This window comes from Hylaeus volcanicus, chromosome 3, assembly GCF_026283585.1.
Source record: "Hylaeus volcanicus isolate JK05 chromosome 3, UHH_iyHylVolc1.0_haploid, whole genome shotgun sequence".
Classification (NCBI taxonomy): domain Eukaryota; kingdom Metazoa; phylum Arthropoda; class Insecta; order Hymenoptera; family Colletidae; genus Hylaeus; species Hylaeus volcanicus.
Genome location: NC_071978.1, coordinates 4,833,683 through 4,857,853, shown reverse-complemented (window position 1 = coordinate 4,857,853; position 24,171 = coordinate 4,833,683). Strand labels below are relative to the sequence as shown.

The 24,171-nt window shown below is 42.2% G+C and overlaps 4 protein-coding genes and 2 long non-coding RNA genes across 8 annotated transcripts in view; 4 read left to right on the top strand and 2 right to left on the bottom strand.

Moving 5' to 3' along the window:
• Positions 1-41: 41 nt before the first annotated feature.
• On the bottom strand, positions 42-15,624 carry LOC128873446 (pupal cuticle protein 36a-like). 2 transcript variants are annotated; one of them, XM_054117035.1, is made up of 8 exons: positions 15,359-15,624; positions 14,948-15,284; positions 14,702-14,849; positions 4,206-4,512; positions 3,263-3,662; positions 1,664-1,825; positions 513-812; positions 42-253 (listed from the first exon to the last, which is right to left on the bottom strand). In XM_054117035.1, the coding sequence occupies exons 4-8, from the start codon at positions 4,212-4,214 to the stop codon at positions 132-134; spliced, it is 993 nt and encodes a 330-aa protein (XP_053973010.1). In that variant the 5' UTR covers positions 4,215-4,512; positions 14,702-14,849; positions 14,948-15,284; positions 15,359-15,624; the 3' UTR covers positions 42-131. The 2 variants fall into 2 exon arrangements, with proteins under 2 accessions (XP_053973010.1, XP_053973009.1); XM_054117034.1 differs by having other exon boundaries at positions 14,702-15,624.
• On the top strand, positions 1,767-2,916 carry LOC128873450 (uncharacterized). The gene is made up of 3 exons (XR_008456421.1): positions 1,767-1,875; positions 1,973-2,058; positions 2,203-2,916. It is a non-coding gene; the product is annotated as an uncharacterized LOC128873450 (long non-coding RNA).
• LOC128873449 (uncharacterized) lies at positions 4,504-7,271 on the top strand. The gene is made up of 3 exons (XR_008456420.1): positions 4,504-5,184; positions 5,242-5,330; positions 5,406-7,271. It is a non-coding gene; the product is annotated as an uncharacterized LOC128873449 (long non-coding RNA).
• Positions 13,354-17,214, top strand: LOC128873447 (uncharacterized). Its single transcript, XM_054117036.1, has 3 exons — positions 13,354-13,613; positions 16,486-16,689; positions 16,762-17,214. The coding sequence occupies exons 1-3, from the start codon at positions 13,519-13,521 to the stop codon at positions 17,027-17,029; spliced, it is 567 nt and encodes a 188-aa protein (XP_053973011.1). The 5' UTR covers positions 13,354-13,518; the 3' UTR covers positions 17,030-17,214.
• A 296-nt stretch (positions 17,215-17,510) lies between these two features.
• Positions 17,511-18,365, bottom strand: LOC128873448 (uncharacterized). Its single transcript, XM_054117038.1, has 3 exons — positions 18,216-18,365; positions 17,708-18,114; positions 17,511-17,639 (listed from the first exon to the last, which is right to left on the bottom strand). The coding sequence occupies exons 1-3, from the start codon at positions 18,250-18,252 to the stop codon at positions 17,517-17,519; spliced, it is 567 nt and encodes a 188-aa protein (XP_053973013.1). The 5' UTR covers positions 18,253-18,365; the 3' UTR covers positions 17,511-17,516.
• Positions 18,366-18,648: 283 nt separating this feature from the next.
• LOC128874102 (heterogeneous nuclear ribonucleoprotein K) overlaps positions 18,649-24,171 on the top strand; it is a 112,908-nt gene continuing 107,385 nt past the window's right edge. The window contains exon 1 of one of the 2 annotated variants that reach the window (XM_054118434.1): positions 18,649-18,761. The gene's annotated coding sequence lies outside the window, so the exon portion shown is untranslated. The remainder of the gene's footprint in view (positions 18,762-24,171) is intronic. The other variant, XM_054118439.1, reaches the window with a different exon arrangement.

Here is a 24,171-nt window from a genome sequence, read left to right as displayed (position 1 = left end):
TGTTTTGTATAAATAAAAAAAGTGACATAAACGATATATTCTTATGTACATAAGGCCGCCATTAAATATGATTATTATCATGGAACAAAATTGATCGTGTAACACGCAATGACTTTTTTTTATGGTGTCGTTTAGTAACGGTATCCGCCCGAACTTGATTGGTATGAATTTGGACCTTGATAAGACCCACCGCCGCCGCCGCCTCCTCGTCCAGCACCGCCACCGCCTCCGCCTCCACTTCCACCGCTATTTCCTGTTTGGGAAAATAGAAAAATACACGGTGAAGAATATTCGGAGACTCATAAGTAAAAACTGTTTTGATCTATGAGTAGATTGTGAAGTAAATCCTCAAGCTCGATACGATTTGTAGAAAGGATATTGCATGCATATGTGATGGCAAACGTGTTAAGTAATTCAGTTTTTATTTATATTCTATATTGTAGAGTATTATTCCTTAAGAGAAACACGTGCTAGGAATCGATTTTTAAACAAAACATTTTGATGAAACGTACCGTAGCCACCTCCTTGAGAGTATCCACCTCCTCCACCACGACCACCACCAGCACCACCACCACCACCACCGCCGCCGCCGTTGCCACCACCGCCTCCAGATGTATCTTGATTCTCGCCTCTGGCCTCAGCAGCGAGCGCTAACTCGACACCTCGTTGGATTTCTGGTGGGATCGGGGGCGGAGTCGGAAGATGAGCACCTTGGGGATGGAAACCTTCCTCGTCCGCGGTGTAAGTGACGCTGTATTGCACGCCATCGGGACCCGTGTACGAGTATGACCCGCTCACCGCTTCTCCGTTACCTGCAAGAACAAACACGTGGTCGCATGACGCAACAGGCATCCTCACGTGGATTGCGTCATCGCGGTGTATCGGGACGTTTTTGTGGCTTTTCAGCTTGTTAGAAGCGATCATTGTTCTGGTAATCGTAATCACTCATCGCAAATGGACTCCGTGACCGAAATACAGACGGTTACATCTGTCCTTTTTTGCGTTGATTGACCGTTCTCTACATTAATGGTTTACTTATTGACTTACTCATAGACTCTTCAATTTCAGCCTACCAGAGCCTATGAACCGTGGTTTTTGGATGACAATTCACAATACTCAATTCGAGGGAAGAGATAAGGCTCTCAATCCACTCTGTCTTCAATTAATTTCGCAATTTGCTCTTCACTTAATGTGTTTTGTTTTGTTTTTTTCAAAGATCTGAACATATCAAATTTTAAACTGACAAACCCCTTATCAGTTATAGTACATGTAAGTTATACATGTACGTCAATACGGAATCTTGGCGAGGTGTCACGAAGTCCTTAGTATTTACAAATATATGGAAACATGAGATAAAGAAGTGAAGAAACGGAAGATGATTGTGCATCTTATATAATAAATACGAGTTACCGAACTTGCTTTATCAGAAAACCGTTGGACCTAACGTCGATCTGGAGGGCCGTTTGCAAGTTGGGTGGAAGCCACTTGTTAGGAGTTGCAGACTTATTGCGTTCACCGGTTCCATTGTGAGGCAGAGGGATTCGAGGTCGAACGCGATGATGGATAGGAATTCATAACACCGAGACATGGCACCGACGGACCGCGAAGAGAAGGAACTACTCGGGATATCGCTGTTGGGAAACAAGTATGGCCCTGATCTCACCTTGCTGATGACCCGTTTCCTGCGCACTGATACCATTTCCTGTTTCGTAGCTGAATTGGTAGTTGCCGTCGCCGCCGTTCTCGTTGTTGTACGAAACGATGGGTATCTCCTGACCGCCACCAGGTCCTCCCCTTGGTCCACCGCCACCACCACCGCCGCCTGCTAAAACAGAAAGCACCCTTCAGCATCGACGATGGATTTTCAAACGGGACGTATGTTTCTTATTCGACGTATTGCGACGTTGTATCGCGGAAAGTTTTCTCAGTTTTCCATCATTGTTGCACAACGGCTTTGCTTAACACTTTACAGAGCGGGTCACTCTACCAGAGATACTGTGAATCACCTGCGGAGATGCAAGCATGAGAGAACTCTGTATGAAAGTATTTGCGCAAGAGGTATGTACATGGAACTAGATCTTTTTTAATTACTTCCAAACTTGATTCATACAGGATAAGAATCTATGCATTTCTTCTTCAAATGACCAGAACTATAGTTATCTAATCGAACACATACTTTGATTCTCTGTTTCTATTTTTCAGTTTTTGGCAGACCTGACCTAAGATGCGGATGGCCACGAAGAAGTCTTTCAAAATAGACATCAAAGCAGAAGCATTTCTAATTCCTCAAAATTTCATCCAGATCGCATAATTGACTTTTTATCGATTGGCTTATCTGCGTAACGCGTGGTTGCGCCACGCTCGGAGAAATCCGCGAATGTACTCGAGATTAATTCGTAATTGAATGGGGTCTAATTACTTACTACATCGCGACGCCGTACAACGGGAACGACACGAGATGTTCCCCGATGCGTTCTTATTTTCGCAACACCGCGCGGCATTCTCACCGACTTCGAATCGTACTTTAAGATACACACAGCCGTCCTCGGATACGTCTTTCATTAGAGCGCCTCGAGGGGGATAAAATGATTAGGCGGTTCGCGTCAGCGTGTTTTCACTTTTCTTTCGCCTCCGTCCGGGGGCCCTAATTCCACGGCATACTTTACATACTTGATGTAATTCAACTGAAGAGTGTCTCTCGTTGGGAGATTTCTCACTCTCTACAACTGAGATGGCACATGTCTCCTCCTGTGCGGTGACATCACAGCGCTACATAGTTTGTTCTGTAATTTCACCTGTTGCACAGGTTATCTAATTCGCCATCATTGCATCAGGACATATTAGGTGCATAGGTAATTTCTATCTATCTCTTTCGCCGATACTTTCTCGTCGTTTGGGATCGTTCGAAGACTCTGTCAGTCCAGCTGCATGAATCTATTCCGTTCTACGTGGATTTTAAGATTAATGGAAGGTAATAAATTTCGTGTTGTTCGTTTGTTCATTTCAAGATCAAAGCCTTGGAGTCGAAAATGTGCCGAATAAAATATTTCAAATGATTTCGGAATAGTCTTTTCTAATATTCATACATTTTGATATCTGTCTAGATGGGACATTGATACTAAACACAGAAGGAGCAGTTGGATTGAAAAGAAGGTAAACCAAAAGGCTTCATAACTAAATACAGATAGATTACTTGAAAATGAAGAAATACAAATTTGATCTAACTTTTCTTTATCAGAGAGTGAATAAAATCGATACTTACGTCCACCGAATCCACCTCCGCCGCCTCCAGGACCGAATCCACCGCCACCTCCAGGACCAAATCCACCGCCACCTCCGCCGCCTCCAGGACCAAATCCACCGCCACCTCCGCCGCTTCCAGGACCAAATCCACCGCCGCCTCCAGGGCCAAATCCTCCTCCTCCTCCTCCTCCGCCGTAACTACCTGGTCCACCTGATCCTCCTGGTCTTCCAGGACCTCCAGGACCTCCAGGACCTCCAGGCCCTCCTGGTCCTCGGCCTCCGGGACCACCTCCTCCTCGATTAGGAGCTTGAATCAATCCTGCGCCGCCTGCGCTGCCCGCATTACCGGGAGGCAGGTAAGTGTTGTCCAGTCGGGCCGCGTAACACGTGCCAGCGACCGCCAGCAGTACCACAGCGAGCTGTCAACAGACGGTACTTTCAGTTCTTTTATATATGTACTTCTCTCCATATTTTTAGACTCTCAGACGAAGAGTTTCAAGACTTCTTGGTTACAAGATCGCATGGACTGCTTGCTGCTACTTTGAGACGTCCAACTCGTCGTTTATTATTCGAATGAAATTCTGCTCTAATTAGAACTCAACAAAGATGTGTGTCGTTCAACACGTTGACTGCCACTTCAAATTGACAATGCATTTTAAAATTATTTGAACAAATCCCAAGTTTGATCAAATTTTTAGTAAAGCTACTATCATCGAGACTGATACAAAGTAACAAATACACCATTGAATTATTAAGTACAATCTATCTTTCACATTCTACAAACTTTGAGGGCCTTTTTCAAAACTGATATGGCAGTCGACGAGCCGACAGACACCCGAAACTGACTCGAGTAGATGGCTACATTCCACCAACTGTATACGGAGAACCGTCGCAAGGATCCGCGTGCCCGACGTCACTGTCACGCGGAGCAAAAACCGGAAACGACTGCGTGTTACTCGTACCGATCTCATCTCGCCGGTGAAGAAATTCGGTGTGTCTGAGAACGAGCCTCCCCGATGCTAACTCGTCGCACAGCGGGACGATCTATCGCCAAACGATGGCAATAATTGGTCTGTGCAGATTCAGGTCGGAGCAACCGTGCTTATATACTCGATCCGTGCCCGTGGATCGTCTTCCTCCCACCCAGCAACCGAAAGAAGAGTCTTCGGTGAACACCCGGTGCTCTCGTCCCTCGGCGAAGTTCGCGAACCCACGACGTCGGGGAGCGACGGAGAAAGGGTCGCACGGTGATCAGCGAGGAAGTAACGACTGTTAATAAAAGAAACAAAGCAACGCTATATTATTACGTCACACTGTGACTATACTGCAATTGTTTCTATGATAACTTAAGTTACAAAATACTGTTGTCTATTACATCATTAAACGTTAATAGTTCGTCAAATTAGGGGGCTTAAGGACAAAAATATATTAAATCCACAATTTTGTTCTTGTATTATTAATATCTATTTTCTGGTTATAATATGATAGGTATCCACGCTCAAGTTCTGGTTGTAAGGTTCCATTCTAGATTAAGAAAAAGCTGTTACTTTAACTTTAACTCTTCGTTTACCACTGTCAACTATAATAAAATCTTAATCTATGTAACAGGAATGTGCTGACAATATTCTCGAGGACGATCGACAAGAGAGGGCCGAAGATGAGCTCTCGAGGAACACGGATCGAGGGGCGATTGCGCAACCAGGGTGATACAGATCGGCGGGCATCTCTCGTGGACCTGAAGGTCGGCTAATCGGGTCGACATGAAAGTGAACCGAGCTCGTCGCTCGTACTCGAGCGGGCGAAGGGACCAGCGTCGATCGGCGTCGGAAAAAGTCAGGTTACAGGAGTCACTATACGAAAGGAGCATCCGCGACAGCAAAAAGACGGAGAACAGATTATGCAGAGACAGTGGCGTAACTAAGGGTGTACTGCGTGTGCCAGGTGAGCTGAAAGTACACATGACGTCTACAAGTTTGTAATATTTTCATTACTTTCCAGATTCGTCTAGCAAGACTTATCAGTTCAAGAAAGGATGCAGATCGAGGACGAGGTATTTTAAGAAATAAAACGAGTACTGAACAAAATTTGTAAGGATGTTTCTGCAAGTAGTTTATAAAATTTAAGCCCATTTCTCTTTAATTCAGAGATTTTTGATCTCGCAGGAACTCTTCAAGACGTATTATATGCTGCTCCTGTGGGATACTAGCTGATAATACAAGAGCAATAATTCCTGCACCCCTGGACGCGCCACAGCTACTTTCTCGATCAGCGTAAAAAGATCGACGCGATTCCATCATCAATTGAATTATCTTGCACGTCGTCGAAGCGGCGCGTCTCTGTGATATCTGCGATCGCGACACGCGATTCTCCTTGTAATTACATCGGTCGTTCGGCGTCCGACTACCACGGGGTCGTCGGTGGATGGACGGGATGATGGCTCATGGAGAGCAACGCGTGCTCCGCAACAGCTCGCGATCCTTGCGCAACCAGAGATGCGTTGCGTATCGACCGTACCCGATGCGCGTAGGTGTGCGAGTCGTGTACGTGCACGAGAGGGGGCCGCTCCAAATCGTCTCTAGGGTTACCGATCGGCACGTAACTCGCTGCTTAACGATCCCCCTCGGGGTCACCGTACTCGTGCTCCGGGGCAGACGCCTCAACTCCGCTTCCCAATAGTCTGTTACCTCTCGCGGCGAACGATTTTGCTTCAGAGCGAACTTCAGTTCCTTATTCGGTATATCTTGTTCACTTTTACCCGATCGATTCGGTGGTGATAGACAGAAAGAGAGAGAGGTAGATCACCTAGTAGCCCTTCGTAACTCATTGTGCTGTCCATCGATGCAAGGACTTCATTTTTGACCGTTTACGTCGGGCTTCCTAATGGGAAAGCGGAGACCTACTGCCCTTTTATGGTTCAGTAAAAGTATCAGCGGTTGACCAGCAGTCGTTGACACTTCTGAAAGAGAAGGATGGAAGTAAGAGCTCAGATAGAGCTTTCTATCCTTCGCTATCATTGAACAGTCATAGTGTCTGTGTTTCATGCTAAGTCACTATTTCAAAACAATTACGTTATCGCTATACTGATATTATACAGAGATAGGGATCGCGAGTATCGTACACTGGATCGATTCGGGTGGTATTTATAATCTCTGGAGCGTTGTAGGATATGTTTCGTCGCGCCATCCCATCAGGGGGCTGAACTGTGAGCAAACATGTTGGGAAAGTCGGTGAAAAACACTCCCGCTTTAACTGAAACTCTGTACGCTGGCTAATCTGTTAGAGATATGTTGAAATTAGTCGCGTTCACTCTACCTGAAATTGCGTACGCTGGCTAATTTGTTGGAGGCGTACGAGGGGGTAAAAACGATAGTGATGTCGCGTTGGCAAACAAAACGTTGATTTGTAAACGTATACACGCAATCTCTACGTGTAAACTCATTAAGAGAAGTCTGTCAAAATGAGGAGAAAGGTGGCTCGGGTACACTACAGCTTTCTTTCACCCTTAGAGTTCATATTGTTTTCGTTCGCGCCTATCCAAGTTGTAATGGTTTCGAGCAAATTGGCATAGATTGAAAAATGACATCTAGCACGAATGAAGCTAATATAGGAAACTATCAGCGTGTCAAATAATGCGCATTGGTAGGTTCTATTAAATAAAGTGCCACTCAAGAGTTCAACTACCAATAACGTAATAAAGGTCGCAAGAGTTCGTAGAGTAGTTCCATTATTGACGTTCATAATCTGCATTGAAAGCCCCCGACATAATCGCTTTGACACCGTGTCTAGTATTCGACGCGTTTCGCTTAAAGGGCGCACGAAATGACTTACGTAATCGGTCATACTTTCTTTCTATGTGGTTCATAATAACCGTTTGTGAAAGAAAGTTCCAGAACCGATGCGGTAATCCATCTCACTCCCCCAGCGGGTTATCTTACTGTGCTCCTCGGTTATGTAAACCCTTTAATTTCTAAAATCGATTTATGGATGCCAGCCCACTGATTTCTCATTGGGACAGGACTACTGTCATGGCTAATGGTAAGTAGATGACGAATGGTGGACTACACCCTCCCACGAGATCTCTCTTATGTCAAGATTGTATTTCCTACTTTTCATTTATTTTTTAGAAAAGAAATTTAGAAGAGGCTACAAGATCTCCTTTAACTAGATCTGGAACGTTGAAGGTTCTTGATACCCAATAAACAAGGATCCTTCCTATCTCAACCACCATCGTGAGTCACAGTCAAGAGGATAGCTTGTATTGCCAAACGAACATGGGCTTGTTTGCCTACAGGCTATCGATAATCGAATAGTATTCAAATAGGCAATTGCTCGACTTACGAAGCAAGAGAAACTCGGAGGATCCAGCGACCCGACACCATGTCTCGTTTAACGAGGGTACTAAATACGTCAGATTCAGAATTCGACGGAGCCCTGACACGCGGAGATCTAATACGCTTATCTAAGCATCGGCGTGTAATAGATTCAGGCAGCGAGCCATCAGAGATTTCTCCACTCGTAGCAGACAGCAGAAAGCTCTGTTCTCTGTGGAATCGGTTGAAACGACGGACAGGATACAGAAACTGGCGTGATTCGATGATCGATAGGAAAGGCTCGCTGCGAGCCGTTCGAATTAGCCGATCCAGGGGTGCGGCCGGCGTAAAAAACGGAGCGATCGTGAGCCAGAGCCTCGATAATAGGATACCACGACCGTTCGAAGACAATGTACCCCGCTCGAGTGTACCTACACTGTACTAGGTGCTTTCTAAACGGATCGAGTCACCGAATATACCGATACGCTTTGAGAAGACCCAGCCCTTTGGCGTGCTATCCGCGCATTCATCTATCTTACTGCTCGTGTTATGCCAGAGGTGAGGTTCAACGGAGGTACAGTTCCTCATGAAGTACTCAGCCACGGTCTTCATACTGCAGTCGCTCAGACGGCGTGAGCTGTCGCCAAAAAAGGATCGCGCAAGACGAGAAACCTAGGCGGGGAACGAGCACGTTGCGGTTACATCCTCCCAAACATATGAGCCGTTCGTTATGAAAGCTGCGGAGGTCTATTTATCTTCGTTTAGAGATGCGAGAGGTTTTGCATTTCAATCAACGGAAAAACGCTGATAAGTGCTAATTGGCTCTTTGTGCGCCGACGGTGATCGTCGACAGGCAAGTTAATCAGACGATCGAAGAATATGAACTGACCAGAAATGGACTTTCACTCGTCAAAAGTATCTACCTATACCGATGTTCTAAGACGTGGGACCAGGTGCGTAACTCGTTATGACCACTGTGTACGGTTGGATTCTTTTCATTCGATTATCCCGTTGCTCGTGTTATGCCAGAGGTGAGTCCGATCGGAGGAAGAGTTCTTCATGAAGTGCTCAGCCATCTCTATGCTCGAGTCGGTCAGGCGGGAGCTGTCGCCAAAAAAGGATCGTGGAAGCCGAGAAGAAACCCAGGCGGGTAATAAGCGATCCCCGCGTTCCGTTGCATCCTTCCAAACAGAGACACCCGATCTCCGCGGTAAAGGCCGAATAAGGAGTCGCGATATTTTGTCAGAATTAAGTTGCGGTCTCAAACGTGGACTGTTTATGGCAACGGGTATCCAGACGTTTCCGAAGCTCCTTTTATTGTTTCGACGCGTTAAGGATAAGGGTTGGGCCTGCTGCGCGGTTGCTTTGGCATTTTCAGTTTCGTTATTTATGGCTGGGAAAAGTCTACATGGGAGCCGAAGAACTTGGTGGCGCTTGTTGAGGCGCCACACTTTGGAGAAACCGAAGATACGGAATAAACTAGGTTGTCTATAAAAGGAGATTATGAAATAGGGATGGCAAACCATGCAGTGGATCCTAAAGAAGAAATTGGTTTAAAAGCATTCTTGGACTTAAAACAGAGTTTTGGTTTGTAGAGTGGTAGATGTTGTTGCTTTTCAGGAGACTAAAAGAAATTTGTTTCAGAAGGTGTCGAGTGGTAGATTGCACAAAAGTAACACGGTAATATAAAACAAAGAAAAGATTTGTGGCGATGGTAAGTTTAATTACTGATACCATGTCAAGGGGTGACTATGGCTCAGGTCAGCGCGATCTCGAGAAAATTTTGCCTCGTTAATCTTGATGCATCTTCGCGGACAAAACCAACACGTTCTTTAAACATCGCCTGCAATCGCTCCAATCTTTTTTAAACGGAGTTACACCACATCTATAATGAACGGCTCACTTAGAGGCTACATTTGAAACCTCATCCACTCGATGCGAGAAATATTCCTCTGCGGCTGTCCAGAGAAGGTTGAGCTATAATGGATTAAGAAACACTCTCGTATACACCTGATGGCCTGGCTAATTGCTGTTATGCGCGCGGCGCGTTACGTGCACGATGCAAAGAGAAATGTGATTTCGTGCCCCCGGTACCTCCACGCATTCCCGTAATCAGAATAATCAGAGGACAATTCCAATCGACTTTCTCCTTGGTACAAATTCCAGGGGAACGTGCAGATGAACAACGAACTCGCGGAAGCGGTTCGCGCATCGTTATTGAATAATGATTCCCCAACGAGGAGACTAACACGCACCGTTGCCTCCCACCTCGAGATCGGCTACCTGTGGTTGCTTTCTTTGTTACGACCTCGTAGGTACGGGATGATCGTGTACCATTTCGAAAGAGCCACGCCGGAGGTCGTACAAGGAGGATGAAATAAAAAGAATCTGCGGTCTCGGCGGTTCTAGCGCAACTTGACGCAACGGTGCTGACATGGACGATGATAACAAGCAGGTCAAAGGAACTTATGAGTTTGTGTACCTTGGAGGCAAACTATAAAAAATGTTGTATTTGACGAGTAGTTTAACGTATCTGTCCTTAGACTCAAGAAATGTTGACATAGGTACCTCTAAGGTCTGTAATTAGAGAAATATTCTCAAAAGTACCATACCAGAGGATTAATTTTAAGAGAACAAAGATAACGAAGATTTCATTGCTTCATTTATATTAGACGAATTACCGTAAATTGGGGTTTCATTATTTAAATATAAAAACACGCACGAACCACAAGCCGTGAGTTGTATTGCGCGTGAAAGATAAATAAGGAGAGAAGAGGAGGAATAAAAGAAAATCTGCGGTCTCGCGTCCTGACGCAACGACGGCGACGTGGTCGATGATAACAGGGAGGACGATTGAAGTGGACCTGGCTGCTCGTTCGAACGAGCCATCTTCTCGCAATTCCATCCAGCCCTGACGCAACGTGGGATTCTCGTGCATCGGAATTCCTAAATACGTGCACGGTACTTTCATCCCGGATGCCAACCGCACGCCGTCGGGGGGATAATCGTCTCGCGTTCATGGTAACGTGTAGAAAATTTAACATCCCACCGTGCCTCCAGGGGGTACATCGTCGCCAGCGCTGTGTAATCGTCGAAGGTGAGGTCTGCGAAAGATGTATGGCGAACAAAGACGCGCGTCGGGTAGGGTTACCATCCCTGGATCCCAACAAAAGACTACGGGTCACGAATTGATCCTCTCGTGCTCGATGTCAGGGACTCTGTTCAAATTGAAATGCGTTGCAGGTGATGGAGAAATAGATGAGGAGGCGTTGACTCATCGTCTTGCTGGGCTAGAAATTGCCTCCGAAGTACAGACCCCTGAAGACATGAACAACATCGAAGATTGAGCAAAAGAATATTAAAAACTTATATAATACTTTACAGATCTCTGAAGCTGACAGTTTTCACCAAGTTCTGCGAGATCGTTATACTGAAATAGCATGGACGTCTATGTTTGAGACGTTTCTATAAATGAGGAAATCCTGAATCGATCGATTTAATTACCTGGTCGTAAACATTGTCCTATATTCCATGTTTTCGAGGTGTGCCCCTCGAGATATACCTATATACTTGGTAACTCGAGCGAGAAGTTTCTGATCGGTATGGAATTCGAAAATGTATCGCGATATTTCCAACGGCGATAGCGATCGATACTCGATGGCTAGCGCGCAACGCGAACGTTTTCGCGATTTAAGAGTATCGCCTCGCGAAGAGGAGCGAGTGAATGGGTGCCCCACGGTAGCGCCGAGAGCCTTCTCTCTTAGGTGAGTCGGGGAAGGAAAATATAGTTCAGCTTGGTTGCATAATGGATCGGAGGCGCATCAACTCGACGCGAGCTACTTTGAGAATCCATAGTAACAGCAAACGCGCGTCTCTTCTCCATCGTCAACGGTGACCTTTAGAGCCGAAGGCGCAGAGCGCTCGTAACAGAGGTAGGGGTGCTGTAACGGAGCGTCTCGCTTCGAGCCGTAGCCGTAGGCTACTTGAAGGTGGATGATCCAATTTCTAGTCGAGCTGTCCGTGTACCCGGCACCCGGACTCGACACGTTCGCCTTGAAAGCTGAGAGAATATAAGGGCAGATCCTTTGAGTCCTCGCGCAGAGCTGCGCGAGACGGCGGGCGTCTTCGATTTCTGTCTGACGCTCTGGGGCTGAAAATCCCGGTTTCTATAATATTATTTCGTTTGTCATTAGGGGAAGTAATCGAACGTGAATAGTAATCACTCGCATCTGCGAAAGTCTGATACGGAACATGTGGTCTTGATTGCATGCATGTCATTTGAAAAAAATAAATGTTTCATCATTTCAGGCTGATTAAGGCTTTTTCTACAGTTGGCTAATCTTTCATTTTTCTAGAGAAAGTATGACAGTTCTTGCTCAAATGTGACACATGGTTTTGTAGATTACCTAAGAAGGTTTTAGAATTCATACAGCTAGAATTAGCATTTTGCACGCTTCGACGTGCAGCGTGATGAGGAAAACATGCCATCACCGTGTGAATGGCCTGAAGCCATCAATTAAAGTTAAACTATAATTTATATGAAAATTAATCATCGTTGCCAATACATTCGAAGCGTCCTTCTCTATGTGTAAACACTATACAAGCGCATCTTTTTATGTTTCTAGCGTGCATGAGATACAGTTTTACATACGCACGTAAAAATTCGTGCTCAAATTCTATTAAAAACACAAAGTCGAAACTTATTAAATTGCGTTTCAATTATATAAAAAACTACATTTAAAATTCACCGAAAGATATTAGAAAAAGTAGTTGTTAAAATCGAATAATCCGAAGAACTGTATGGACAGGGAACGTGTTTAATAGAATCGTCGCGCGCGTGACGTTTAGTAGCATGCTTATAGGATCGATCGTCTTCACTTAAGATTTCCAACCAGATGCAAGACAGGCTTGACATTATGATGGGGAATTAATTACTATGTTGAAAGATTGATTCAGATTCGCGCTCACCGGTTTGTATGCAATATATTCGATGCAATTCGAGATAGTTTACGTTTAAGATCGTGGCAAATGATTGGATTTCAATCGTAACCGTTTTTTTCCTCGTACAAAATAATAAAGTTTATGGTTTCTAAAGATACAAATACCAATTAACTATCCACCTGTTTCACTGCCTGATTTCCCAATATTTTACTCGTATTAGTTAATCATTCGCTGTCACTCGTCTCAATTGATTTCAATCAGCATTGAAAATCTATATCAAAAATTGTTTGAATTGATATTTCACGTATTTGCCAGATTTCACTTCGAGAGATGCATTCTAATTAAAGCCTACGCGAGGTTGCATCTAATTAATAGAGATACAGGTGATTAAGATAGACAGGTAGCGTTCGCGCAAAATCCGAGAAGAATGTTAATTAGATAGAAGTTATTGCGCGATTCGTGGTTGCGAGTGTCTTTTATTGCGAGTTACAATATCTTCAATTCGAATTTGTACCGCCAACTGCTTATTTTATTCATGTGAAATCGTTTTCTCTTTAGTTAAGTAACGCATTCCTCGTTACTTTTTGCTGATAGTATTGCATCCTCTAACATTAAAATGCTATAATTTTCTAAAGAAAAACAAATCATGCTTAGAATACTATTCTGTACTTTCTACTTTGATATGAATTTTTATTTTCAAACATTCTCTATTATCTTCGTTTAAAATTAAATAATTTATATTCTCATTTAAATCCCAGGATAACCAACCTAATGTTTTGAGCGGCAAGAGATTGGCAAGATTGTACTCGAACGATTCGGCGACAGAACCGCCACCTTTGAGTGGCGTGTTGAACTTCGTCGAGGTTATCGACATACTTTTAAACGTTTTGAATTGTTCCCGACAGTTTCGGGACGCGAAAGTGGAAGCCGGAGTTCTGTAGAATGCAAGAACCGTTATGGCCAGCTTTCGTTGAAGTATTCGGTTACCAAAACTCAAGGATTCAGTAACCACGCTTTGCGCAGAATGGAGGAGGTCCAGGAGCCCGAACACCCGAATAATGTTCTTCTATTTCGGCTTGCCATTTCAAATAATTTCAAACGCATCGCGGAGTCGGTGAGGTGAGTCAGTTTTGATTATTCAATGTTCTGGTAACTCACGATGCTTATTAGTATAACGTATAATTAAGACGAGATGTCTTGCTCTTTGGTTTTTGTTAAAAAAGCTTTTCTATAAAGATGTTATTTTATAGGTTATGAAAACTGTCACGTATGCGCTGGTACTCGCGGTTGTTTTGGATGTGGTAAACGCATGTGCGGTAATTTGATGTGCTAATTTAATTTTTCAAAATTTTTTATTTCTTAATTCTTAACATAATGTAAAACTTGGTGTTTAGATTTGTACTTTCTCTCTTCTGATTGATGTTCCTTTTCTTCATATTATTAATGTACTTTTTCCACATCTATAAATAAGCATTCATTGTAAATATGATGCATCACATGTATATTTGTTTCGAGCCTTACTTTCCCTGTAAGCATTTCGCACAGAACCATTTTGAGTTCACATCATGATACAGGTTCCACGCAACATTCTAAATTAAAATCTCGATACCTCTAGTTCACTTATAAACATATGTTTAATTCTAAAATGTTCAGAGATACATCTAGTTCCAGTTAAGCTAGAAACAAAAGTATACAAATATTTGGTTGGTTTCCAGGTTCCAGGTTCCCTTAATCGCAATGTCAAAACTAAATTTTGACTGCAGAATATGTAGACATAAGAAAATAAATTTTATATACTTATGTAACATCTAGAAGTCCATAATGAATTAATGTAGAGTGTATTCAAAACTGTTAAAAAATTTTTAACACGAATTTGCACGCTTTAATAGCCGCCAAAACTTTGCCAAGTTCCAGGTTATGTTATATTTGCGTGCGATAACAGTACCGCTAACCTAAAGTGTGTCAAGTGCGGGCCGCGGTCAAGAATGTTGCTTTAATTAAGAATGAAAGCCCAAGGGAGCCCGAACACGCAGCATCAGCGGTCCGTTTGGATCAGAGATGGACAAAATATTCGAATAATAGATGACGAATAAAGTCAAATGTACAGAGATTTATTCGTTCTCCTTATCTGATTGAATTAGTTAAATACGTGTTTAATATCACATATATCATTCTGTATTTACAAAAAATTAATGTAGAGTACATACGGCTCGTTTGGCGGTGTTAAAACGCCACGAGGGGAACAAACGAGAGATGGTGTTACTCGATGTCATTGGCCTCCGTGACTCGCATGTTAATTTGTGGTGTTCACGTGGCCGAGCAATTGTCTGCTGTCGTTCGACCATGTTCTGTTAGCTAACGATGGAAATAATACTTATTTAGGACCCTGAAAAGGATGGCTGGATTCCAATGATTAATTACGATTTCTCATGGATCTCTTATTCATATCGTACCGGATATAGTTCAAGAGACATTGTTACAGAGTATGGAATTGCTTGATAATCGTGAGAAGGTACTGATCAGTCCCATCGCTATCAACGAGGACGCTGCGATCCCCGAAATCGGTTCCCTTTAGTTTCCGCTTCCCAGAAACTGTCGGTCTTTGAAACCCAACACACCAGTTGACCTTCGAAGAATTCCACGAAGTGTTCGAGGAAACAAAGGGCCCCCGGTTCGGTCACCATCATTCGGCTGGCTCCATCATTCGTGCAGTGCGTGTCGCAGGGATCGCGCGTGCCTCTGCTCTCCGTTATTCTCACGTTAGAATAATTTAGTGACCAACGGGACACGCTACGACCAGCATCGCCTCGTCTCAACCAGCTCGTTATTATTTACATTTAACTCGTGTTGTTCGAACGTCTTACCATTATTTCTCTATTGTCATTTTTCTCGGGGATAGCGTAAATTTCTTCGTAGCATTTTTACGCGATTACGTCACGGCAGTTACGTGTCTTCGTCGAAAATTTCGTCTTCGGTTCCCACAGGAAATCTCGATTGGATCTGAACCCGTCGGAAATGGAATTGGACGAAGCTTACTCAACTAGGTCCGGACTAATGCAAATATGTAGCATCGATATCAAATTGCACCAGTCCCGGCCTGATTGAGTGCGCGTGAAACGACGCCACGACGGAAGAAGAATCGGAGGTGTGGCTTTATCCTTATAATTCCATGCTCTTCCCACGAGAATTATTATGTACAGAACGCTCGTGGTCTATGTAGAATACTAATCCAGAGTATTGCAACATTGTGTAGTATATAGGTCTTTAATGTATAATTCTGCGATTCATTGTACTTGTATGATGGGATTAACAAATATTTGTATGTCAATAAACAGTGGTGTATGGCGACCGAGACACGTGCTCGTGGCCTCGATTAAAGATGGCCTCCAAAATTAATTTTTCAGCTATTTATTGTTTTTCAGAGCACTCGTACGCAATAAATGTAAATCTAATTGTTATCGAAAATTGTATAAGAAACTTATCGAATGACTACTGTATGTCAGATTTCCCTGTGTAAGAAACTCAGATTGAATTTAAAAGTACTCCATCCCGTTTACGATTACGAAAAGATGCTCCTAATCAATCACCCTCTATGCACGAAAAAATAATTCCGGAAATTGCGCAACACGATTACGTCTTGCCATTGTATGCTTATTATAATATTACAAAACTGGATTGGGTTGGCTTGAATACTGGTTCTCTGCCCATTCAGACACGAGGGCCTTTGTATGTGGTAGACAAAGAAAAATTTGATTCCGGTGATAGCAGAGCTACCACAGGCACACCGATCATTGAGTCGCTTCATCGTTCGCGGAAGTACATATTTATCTCGCCAAGTGTGTTGGTATAAAAGGAACGTTTTTTCGCTCGAGTTACCGCGCACGCAACAGCACGCACCACATGTACACATTTTTGTTCGTCCGTGCTTTGATCTCGTCTAAATTAAATTTCCATATAAAATGTACGACTAATAACGAAAATTTTTTTTCAGCAAAGAGGAGTTTCTCGACATTCTCACGATATTAAAATCAAAACCAAAAATTGTCCAGAAGCTGCACAAAGCTTTGATTAAAGAACTTTACGATAGCATGACAGGCGATTTGGAAGATATATTGAAGGAAGGTAGTTTGCAGGAGTCTCTGAAAAAAGTTGCTATATTGTCTGACGAAAGTTGTTCTATACACGAGGACGCTTGGTGAGTTGAGATATGGATTCATTCTTTTATATAATACTTTATTTTAATGTTTTTGTTAATATGTTATTTTAGGAGGCCCCCGGGAAACGTAACCTTGCATTTACGATCTTTGGACGCTGAAGAGATCAAGAAAGAAAGCAAACGATTGTCGAAACGAGTGAATGAAATCGAAGAAGAGAACGCATGTTTAATGAAACAAATTACAGAGAGAAGATCAAGAATATTCTCACTGCACGACAGTATAACGCGGTCCTTAAGTAAGACGCCGATTACGATAGATTTATTAGAGAAGAGACTGGAACAGTTAGAAAAGTGCGTAAAGTTGCTGGACCACGAATAATTAATAACGTATCAAAATTGTAACTGTTGACAAATGGATAAAAAATATCTCTAAATATTCCAAGTACTCTGTATAGAAATTAGGATAAATGAGAACGAAATAGTTGTATTGTATATAGAACAAAGTGTTCTCAAACAAATGTGATGTTCGTGTTCGTAATTAAGATTTTATCAAATAACTTAATACTTTAACGACCTCTTGTCTTTTTTAACGATCAACACTGAGAGTCTAGCTTCTATTTGTTGCATACGAAAGGATGCTGTACATCCGTTGTTAAAGTGTTAATAAACATTTGATCGATTTAAATGATAATGTAAATAAGTATTTAAATGAAAGGTTCGCACAATACTTGTTCTGATAAATTTATTCATTATCTTTGTTTATAACATAACCTTTCATTTGATTACTTAGAGCATGGAGGCCCAGATCCGAATTGTTGTAAATAAGTACTGCTATTATACTGTATCTTTTCCCTTTGACAATTTAATTAGAAACGTTTAGTGACTCTAGGATCAGATAGAATTGCATTTGCTCTTCCCTTCAAATCTGGCGTAATGCTTGTCCTTTCCACTATTTTCTTCAATTTTCGTAACAGCGCGATGTTTTTTTTCTAAAAATACGACCGTAGAAAGATTTAATCCAACGCGCAGAAGTAATATACATCAAAAATTTACGTACTTCTTGAACGGTGATCATATTTCTTATTTCTATCAATTTTTTGTCATTTTCATCTGCAACATTCTTTAAGTCCGTCAATTCTTTTTTCAAGTTATCTCTTTTCAGTGTTAAAGAATTAACTTTTTGGTGAACAGTTTCTTCGTAATTGTTTACATTCTGAACACATTTTATATATTCACAGTGGACTTTATCCAACTCTACCTCGAGATCTTTGTATTTTATTTCCATGTCTTTCAGTATAAATAATCCTTTATTTGCCATATGATTCACGTTGAAGATCTCCATCTCTGTGGACTGGTAGTCGTTACGACATTCAACCAATTTTGATTTATAGTATTCTATTGCCATTTTTATTTCACCTAAATCGAACGTATTCAAGGTTCGTTGCATGTCGTTGAATCCTGTTGCTATTTAGAAAACATTGAAATTTCTGTTACATTTTTAGTTGCTTTTTGCATCGATATTTATTGTAAGAAGAAGGTAGAAACTAATTTTCTACATATAATACCAATGTCAGGTTTATCTTTTTCATTTTCGTAGCTCATTTTTATTACGTAATATTTGTCAACAGTAGTTTGGTGTTAACTGATTAATCCTAGTCAAGTAATCGATCGATTACGCTGTGAATTTAAATATTTCTATTTTTATCTGGATAACGAATAATGATTACGACTAACTAAAAATTTATTAAGTTATTAATGAATCTCCATGAGCGATTAACGGTCATGTATTTCTCAATCGTAACGGTAATTAAATTTTAACGAATATTTCTTTTGACTACAGCACGATTCGAACGGAAAACCAACATGGCCGCTGGCGCGCCAAACCATTCCCGCCCAAACTGACGCTGCTTCCTGGTTGGTCGGAATGGACCAGTCACGCAAGTTCTTTCTGTCGGTAACTTGCTGTAAAAGCCGGTAGATGGCAAGAGCGTTAGCTCAGTCCCCGCTACGCACCCGCTGTTCGCCATTGTATCGTGATTGCTGTAAAGTTTCGTGTTTGTGAGTGAGAATTGATCCGGTTTACCGAGTTCTGGAATCTTTCCACGCATTGGGTGAGTCGAAAATCACATTATATTTCAATGTTCTTTATGTACAATCTGCGAAATTCGTGTGCTTCTTTCGATTATGCCGGCAAAGTGGTTCGTCCCGGTGGGACATTTTTTGGGGGTTAGTTTCTGACCCTCGCGCGTCGAGTCAGCCCTCTTTCGTGCGCGTGGTCAAGCCGTGTGCCAATCACTTCAACCTTTTTTCCATCGTATTTTGCCAATGTTTTGTCTCGTCGACAATAACTTAGCAACAATAACCGCTTCCGAAGTGTCGGCGTACTCGTTGAGGTTATATGTCGACCACGACAAAGGTTGACTCGTACTATTGCTCAGTGACGCTCACTCCAATTTCTGGCGTGAATACTCACTTTACAAATTAACTATATTTCTATTCTATTACGATGAAACATAAATTTTGCGTACGAACATTAACTATTCCAATGAAAATTAAAGTTTCAACTCGTCGTGTTAATACTGCTCGCGTTTAGAGTATATTTTCTGTTCAGCGTGGTGTTCCTTGCGGGAATCAAGCTTAACGAGTTCGTTGCTTTTCCAGTAGCGATACTACGCCGTGCATTTTTAGACGGTGCGTGCCGACATTCGAGTCAATAATTTCGGCCATGCCACGATACGTAAATTTTACGAATTTTTTTGTCTCGTGCTCGCGTAAACACGTGCACGCGGCATCTTTCCATCTAGCAGATATCTATTTTTCCTACATCGTGTAAACGATGAATCGACCGCATGGAACGTAACGACTTAATCATATTTTTTCTGAACGTTATCTTGCTCGATAAGAACCGGATTTACAGCGAGTTTCAAAAGTATATCGTAACTTTGGCCATTGCGAGCATACAGGAGATAAACTAATAAATAATTCATCGTACGTTCGAGATAACGTTATTTACTTTGAGAGCCTTCTTTCTTTAGCGCTTGAGAAAATGGGACTTACATTTTTACGTAAAATTGAAGTCGTTTCTCGCTCCAATTTTACGCGTGGCCTTGGTGAGTAATTGGTGAGGTTCCAGAATTTTTATGGATAGAAAAATGTCCTGAAATTCGTGGGATATTTTGGAGTAAGGGTAGGAAATTGATTAGGTGTCATTTTTACACTCTTTAATAATTAATAGAAATAGTTTAGTAAAGAGCAAAGATATTGCATGTCTAGTGTAACTATAAATTCTAAAAATCTATTCCTTTATTTAAGTTGCATTTTTAGACATGAATCTTCAGATAGGTATAGACATAGACTTATTTACCAACCTTTCCTTATGTTTACTCTGTGATAAGTTACGTACATATTTGCAATGTGGAGGTTATAGATACTTTTAGAATTCCCTGTACCTACGTCGCACCTATTTACGCTCCTCTTAATGCGTTAATGATGACACAAACGTGTTTCCATTCGGGTTAACATCACCGAGGAACCGTCGACGGTTTGTCCTCGTCTTAGTCGGTAATTCGACGATTTCTTCGCGTCCTTTCAGCGAGTTCTCGTTACGTAATTTGTTATTTGACGCAGGACTCGCAAATACAGGGTGTCCCAAAAATGTTATAACACCTTGAAAGGGGTGGTTCGGGAGGTGATTTGAAACAACTTTTTCCTTAGCGAAAATGTTGTCCGAGGCTTCGTTGAGGAGATATTAACGGAAAACACTGACCAATCAGAGCGCGAGGATGCCGTTGGAGCGGCCGCGGTAGCGAAGGCTACGCGCTGAGCGGCCGCGTCCAATGTCCTTCGATACGGGTCGAGTCACTTGTTCGCGTACGAGCGCAGCCGTTCAGCGCGTAGCCTTCGCTACCGTGGCCGGTCCAACGGAATCCTCGCGCTCTGATTGGTCAGTGTTTTCCGTTAATATCTCCTCAACGAAGCCTCGGACAACATTTTCGCTAAGGAAAAAGTTGTTTCAAATCACCTCCCGAACCACCCCTTTCAAGGTGTTACAACATTTTTGGGACACCCTGTACATGAAAAATTGTCCCGTAACAATTGATACAATAGCCGCATGTCACGTGTTCAATTGCATAATGTTCTTTCTATACGTTGCTCGATAGAGTGTTTCCCATTATCGTTAGACGGTACACAAGCCGTAATGAAAACGCGTCTCGAGGTAAATTTTACGATAACGATTCAACGCACGCTGAAAGCGATCGATTTATTGCGCGAGGTATCGGTTACACAATTTGAATAGCTTACAACTAAGTTTTGCGATGAAATACGTTCTCAGCGTGAATCGAAAGCGGTTGTGATTCGTTAAGGTCGAGGATTAGGGTTTTTACATGTCAACGAACGTGACCTTGAGTCCCGACAAGTCTGCTCGTATCACGACTGAACGGGGAAAGTTCATCATGGAGATTCAGTTGGTGGTTGAAGGTTGAAAACATGTTCGCTGGACACGATTGTGACAGTACGTGCAAATATTGTTTATCTAGTGCAATTCTTTCCAAAGTAGAGGGCATCGCTATCATGAGTCTTACCGATGATACATTTGAAATTATTTAAGTTGACATTTGAATATTTTTGTTCAGAATTATGTCACCAGTAACACTGCGAGCAACGTACGATAATCCAAAAGATAAAGTACTTCGTGTTTCGAGGTACGCACGTCCCATTTCGAGAATCGATGTAGACATAGCCATCCACAAAGGCAAGGTTTTTTCCTTATCGATGTAGATTGTGGTGTTATTTCAGAATTGCCTCGAGCGATTATTTTAGATGGCTCTGTTGACTCATTTTTCCTATCATACTCGAGCACTTGAGCATTTTAAACCGAAGTAAACGTTATCTCTATTTCATTTGTTAGAACATATAACTTTACACCAACCTCTTAACGATTACATAAGCATTTACATTCTTCATGGATCGGTCAGAATACTTGTACAGTGGGTGTAGAATCTATTCGTACACCGATCAATTTCCCAAAAAACTTTTGTGTGAAATTGTAGTCTCTTAACTTCTTTTTTTATGATCAATGATATTTTACATATTCTCGGAAGTCTCTAAGATAGATATAGCCCAAACAACATTTACTAGTTGATATAATTTGTGAAATTAACAAAAAAAATGCGAGAAGTGGGTGAAAGTATAGAAGCAATTAGTATTTGTACGATTCTTACGACGAACCATTTACAGCAGAGTTTGTAACGTAAACACATTGGTTTATTGCTCCGTGCGAATTAGAAAACATCAAATTCCCAGGAAAGTACTTTTAAACAGTTGTGCGAATACTTATTGCTTCAATATTTCTATCGATTAATTGTTTTTTTCTTGTTAATTCCGCAACTTACATAAATAGCTATTTTTTTTGTAATCTATTTATTCCAGAGATTTCCTAGAACATGTAGAATGTCATTGTTTATAAGAAATATGTTAATAAATTACAATTTTACACAGTTTTTTTGGAAATTGATCGGCGTACGAATACTTTCTACACCCACTGTAGGTTATATACGCGGACGTGTATGAGTTATAGGTTACAGAATTAGAATTTTCGAGTATCAAAGAGGAAGATGACGAAGGTCACCTTCGATCAACAGTTGTTAGATAGTCAAAAGAGCGATGATGTTTTTTTCTTAGATTGAAAGTGAAAATAATTAGGCAATCCTTCGTCGAATTGTCGATAATATTACTTCCGAGTTCTAATTGGTCCAGAATGCTACGAAGCGCGACGGCTGCAGGGAGTAGTCATTATCGAGTCAACCTCGGGATCGCTAATTTCTATAATCCCTAGTCGGTTCATTATCGGACTATCTCACGCGTATTAACGATTTCCTTGTCCTTCGACGATATATCCGTATCTTCCGATCGCCTCGCCGTGAACTTCGACTCTAACGCGCCTATTATTTCCGTCTAACGATAACTACTACTGACAGGGTTCGTTTGCGCGAGGCAATTAAATCGCTAATTACGTTGTCGGACGTTCCATTGTGCTATTCAATTCGGTCCTTGCTAGCGCGGTTTCGAGGCAATTAATATGGATTCATTCGCTCTTACGTGCCTCGAAAGTTCTGGCGAATCAGACATAGATTCCAGTCTATCGATTACGTAACGGAGGTCGATACAACCGAATCAATTTAGGCGGGTAACGTGATATTTTTCAAACGCAACTCTTACAATTTCTGTTCAAGCTCGATGAAATTTGCTCTAGTTACGTTTTATTCTCAGGTGGAACGTACGGGCTAGTTGATAATACCTAACGCTATCGTTTAGCTACAGTTTCAGGTCGATTTTAAGAAACTCATTCAGTAAATAACAAATCAAAAGTTATCGAACCCCTGATTTCTCTAAAGTTCCGATCAAGATAAGAATTTCGCCCATCCATGGCCCACTTTCGCACCCTTTGGTAATCCTCTCCGTCGAACCTAACCCAGTCGTCATTCATAATTCGAGAGCCAGCCGATCGAACATCCTACGGGAAACGGGCAAATTGCTCCAGGGGAAATGCAACCCCGTCATTCTGTCCTGGATGATCCAGGGAGGGTGGCGTCGGGAGAAGGACAGTTTGGGCTAGGTCAAGTAGGGTTAGGTCGAGTCCATGTGTGGGTGACCGTTGAGGGGGTGCAACGCGTGAGGGGGGGGGGACATTGGCGGGGCAGGGTGGATCCACCGTTCGACACAATGGCACAACAAAGCGTTACCAGGGTAACTGGTCGTTCGGGGTTGCCATCACAAAACTTTCCAACTTGTGACTGCAAACATTACCGCTGGCACACGCTTCGTCGAGAGGGTAGTTCGGTCAGGGGTGGGGGATTGGCGTGCAGGAGGGGTAGATGAGCGCGTGAGTTCACACGCACGCCCATTGTCACGCGAGCACGCGTGCTGAGGGCACGCACCACCTTGTGGAAAACGATGGAAACGGGGAAAAGGATGACTTGGTCTACGACTGAAACTTTTACAACATTCTATTCGAATGTTTACACAGTTTGGCGCTCGTAGATTCATTGTTATAGACGTGTTATTAGACTGCGGATGTTTATGCATTCATAGGAAATTTGAATGTGCGAGAACCTACAAAATGCAAACAATACACAAGAATATAAAAAAAGATTGAAAGTAAAGTTCGTGTTATAATATTTGCAGAATAAAATACATTTCTATTTAGATCCGGTTTGCGTAGGTTCTTTTGCAAAGATCTCATTTTCCATAAAGATCCGCGGTCTACGCGTTATTGACATTTGGTTTCCATGGAGCGTTCCATTGCCGGTGATCATGAATATGTTATAGACAGAGCAGGGCGAGACGTGAGCTTGCAGGTGGAAATGTCCTATCGTTAGAAAGACAAAAAGAATTTGGTCCTCCATCTATATTTGTGCTTTTACTAGTACGAATGTAAGATGAACGCGTAATTATTAGAAGTAAGCATGGAAATGATATAAATATTCCTTGGTAGATAGAGACAGCTAGGGTACCACCATC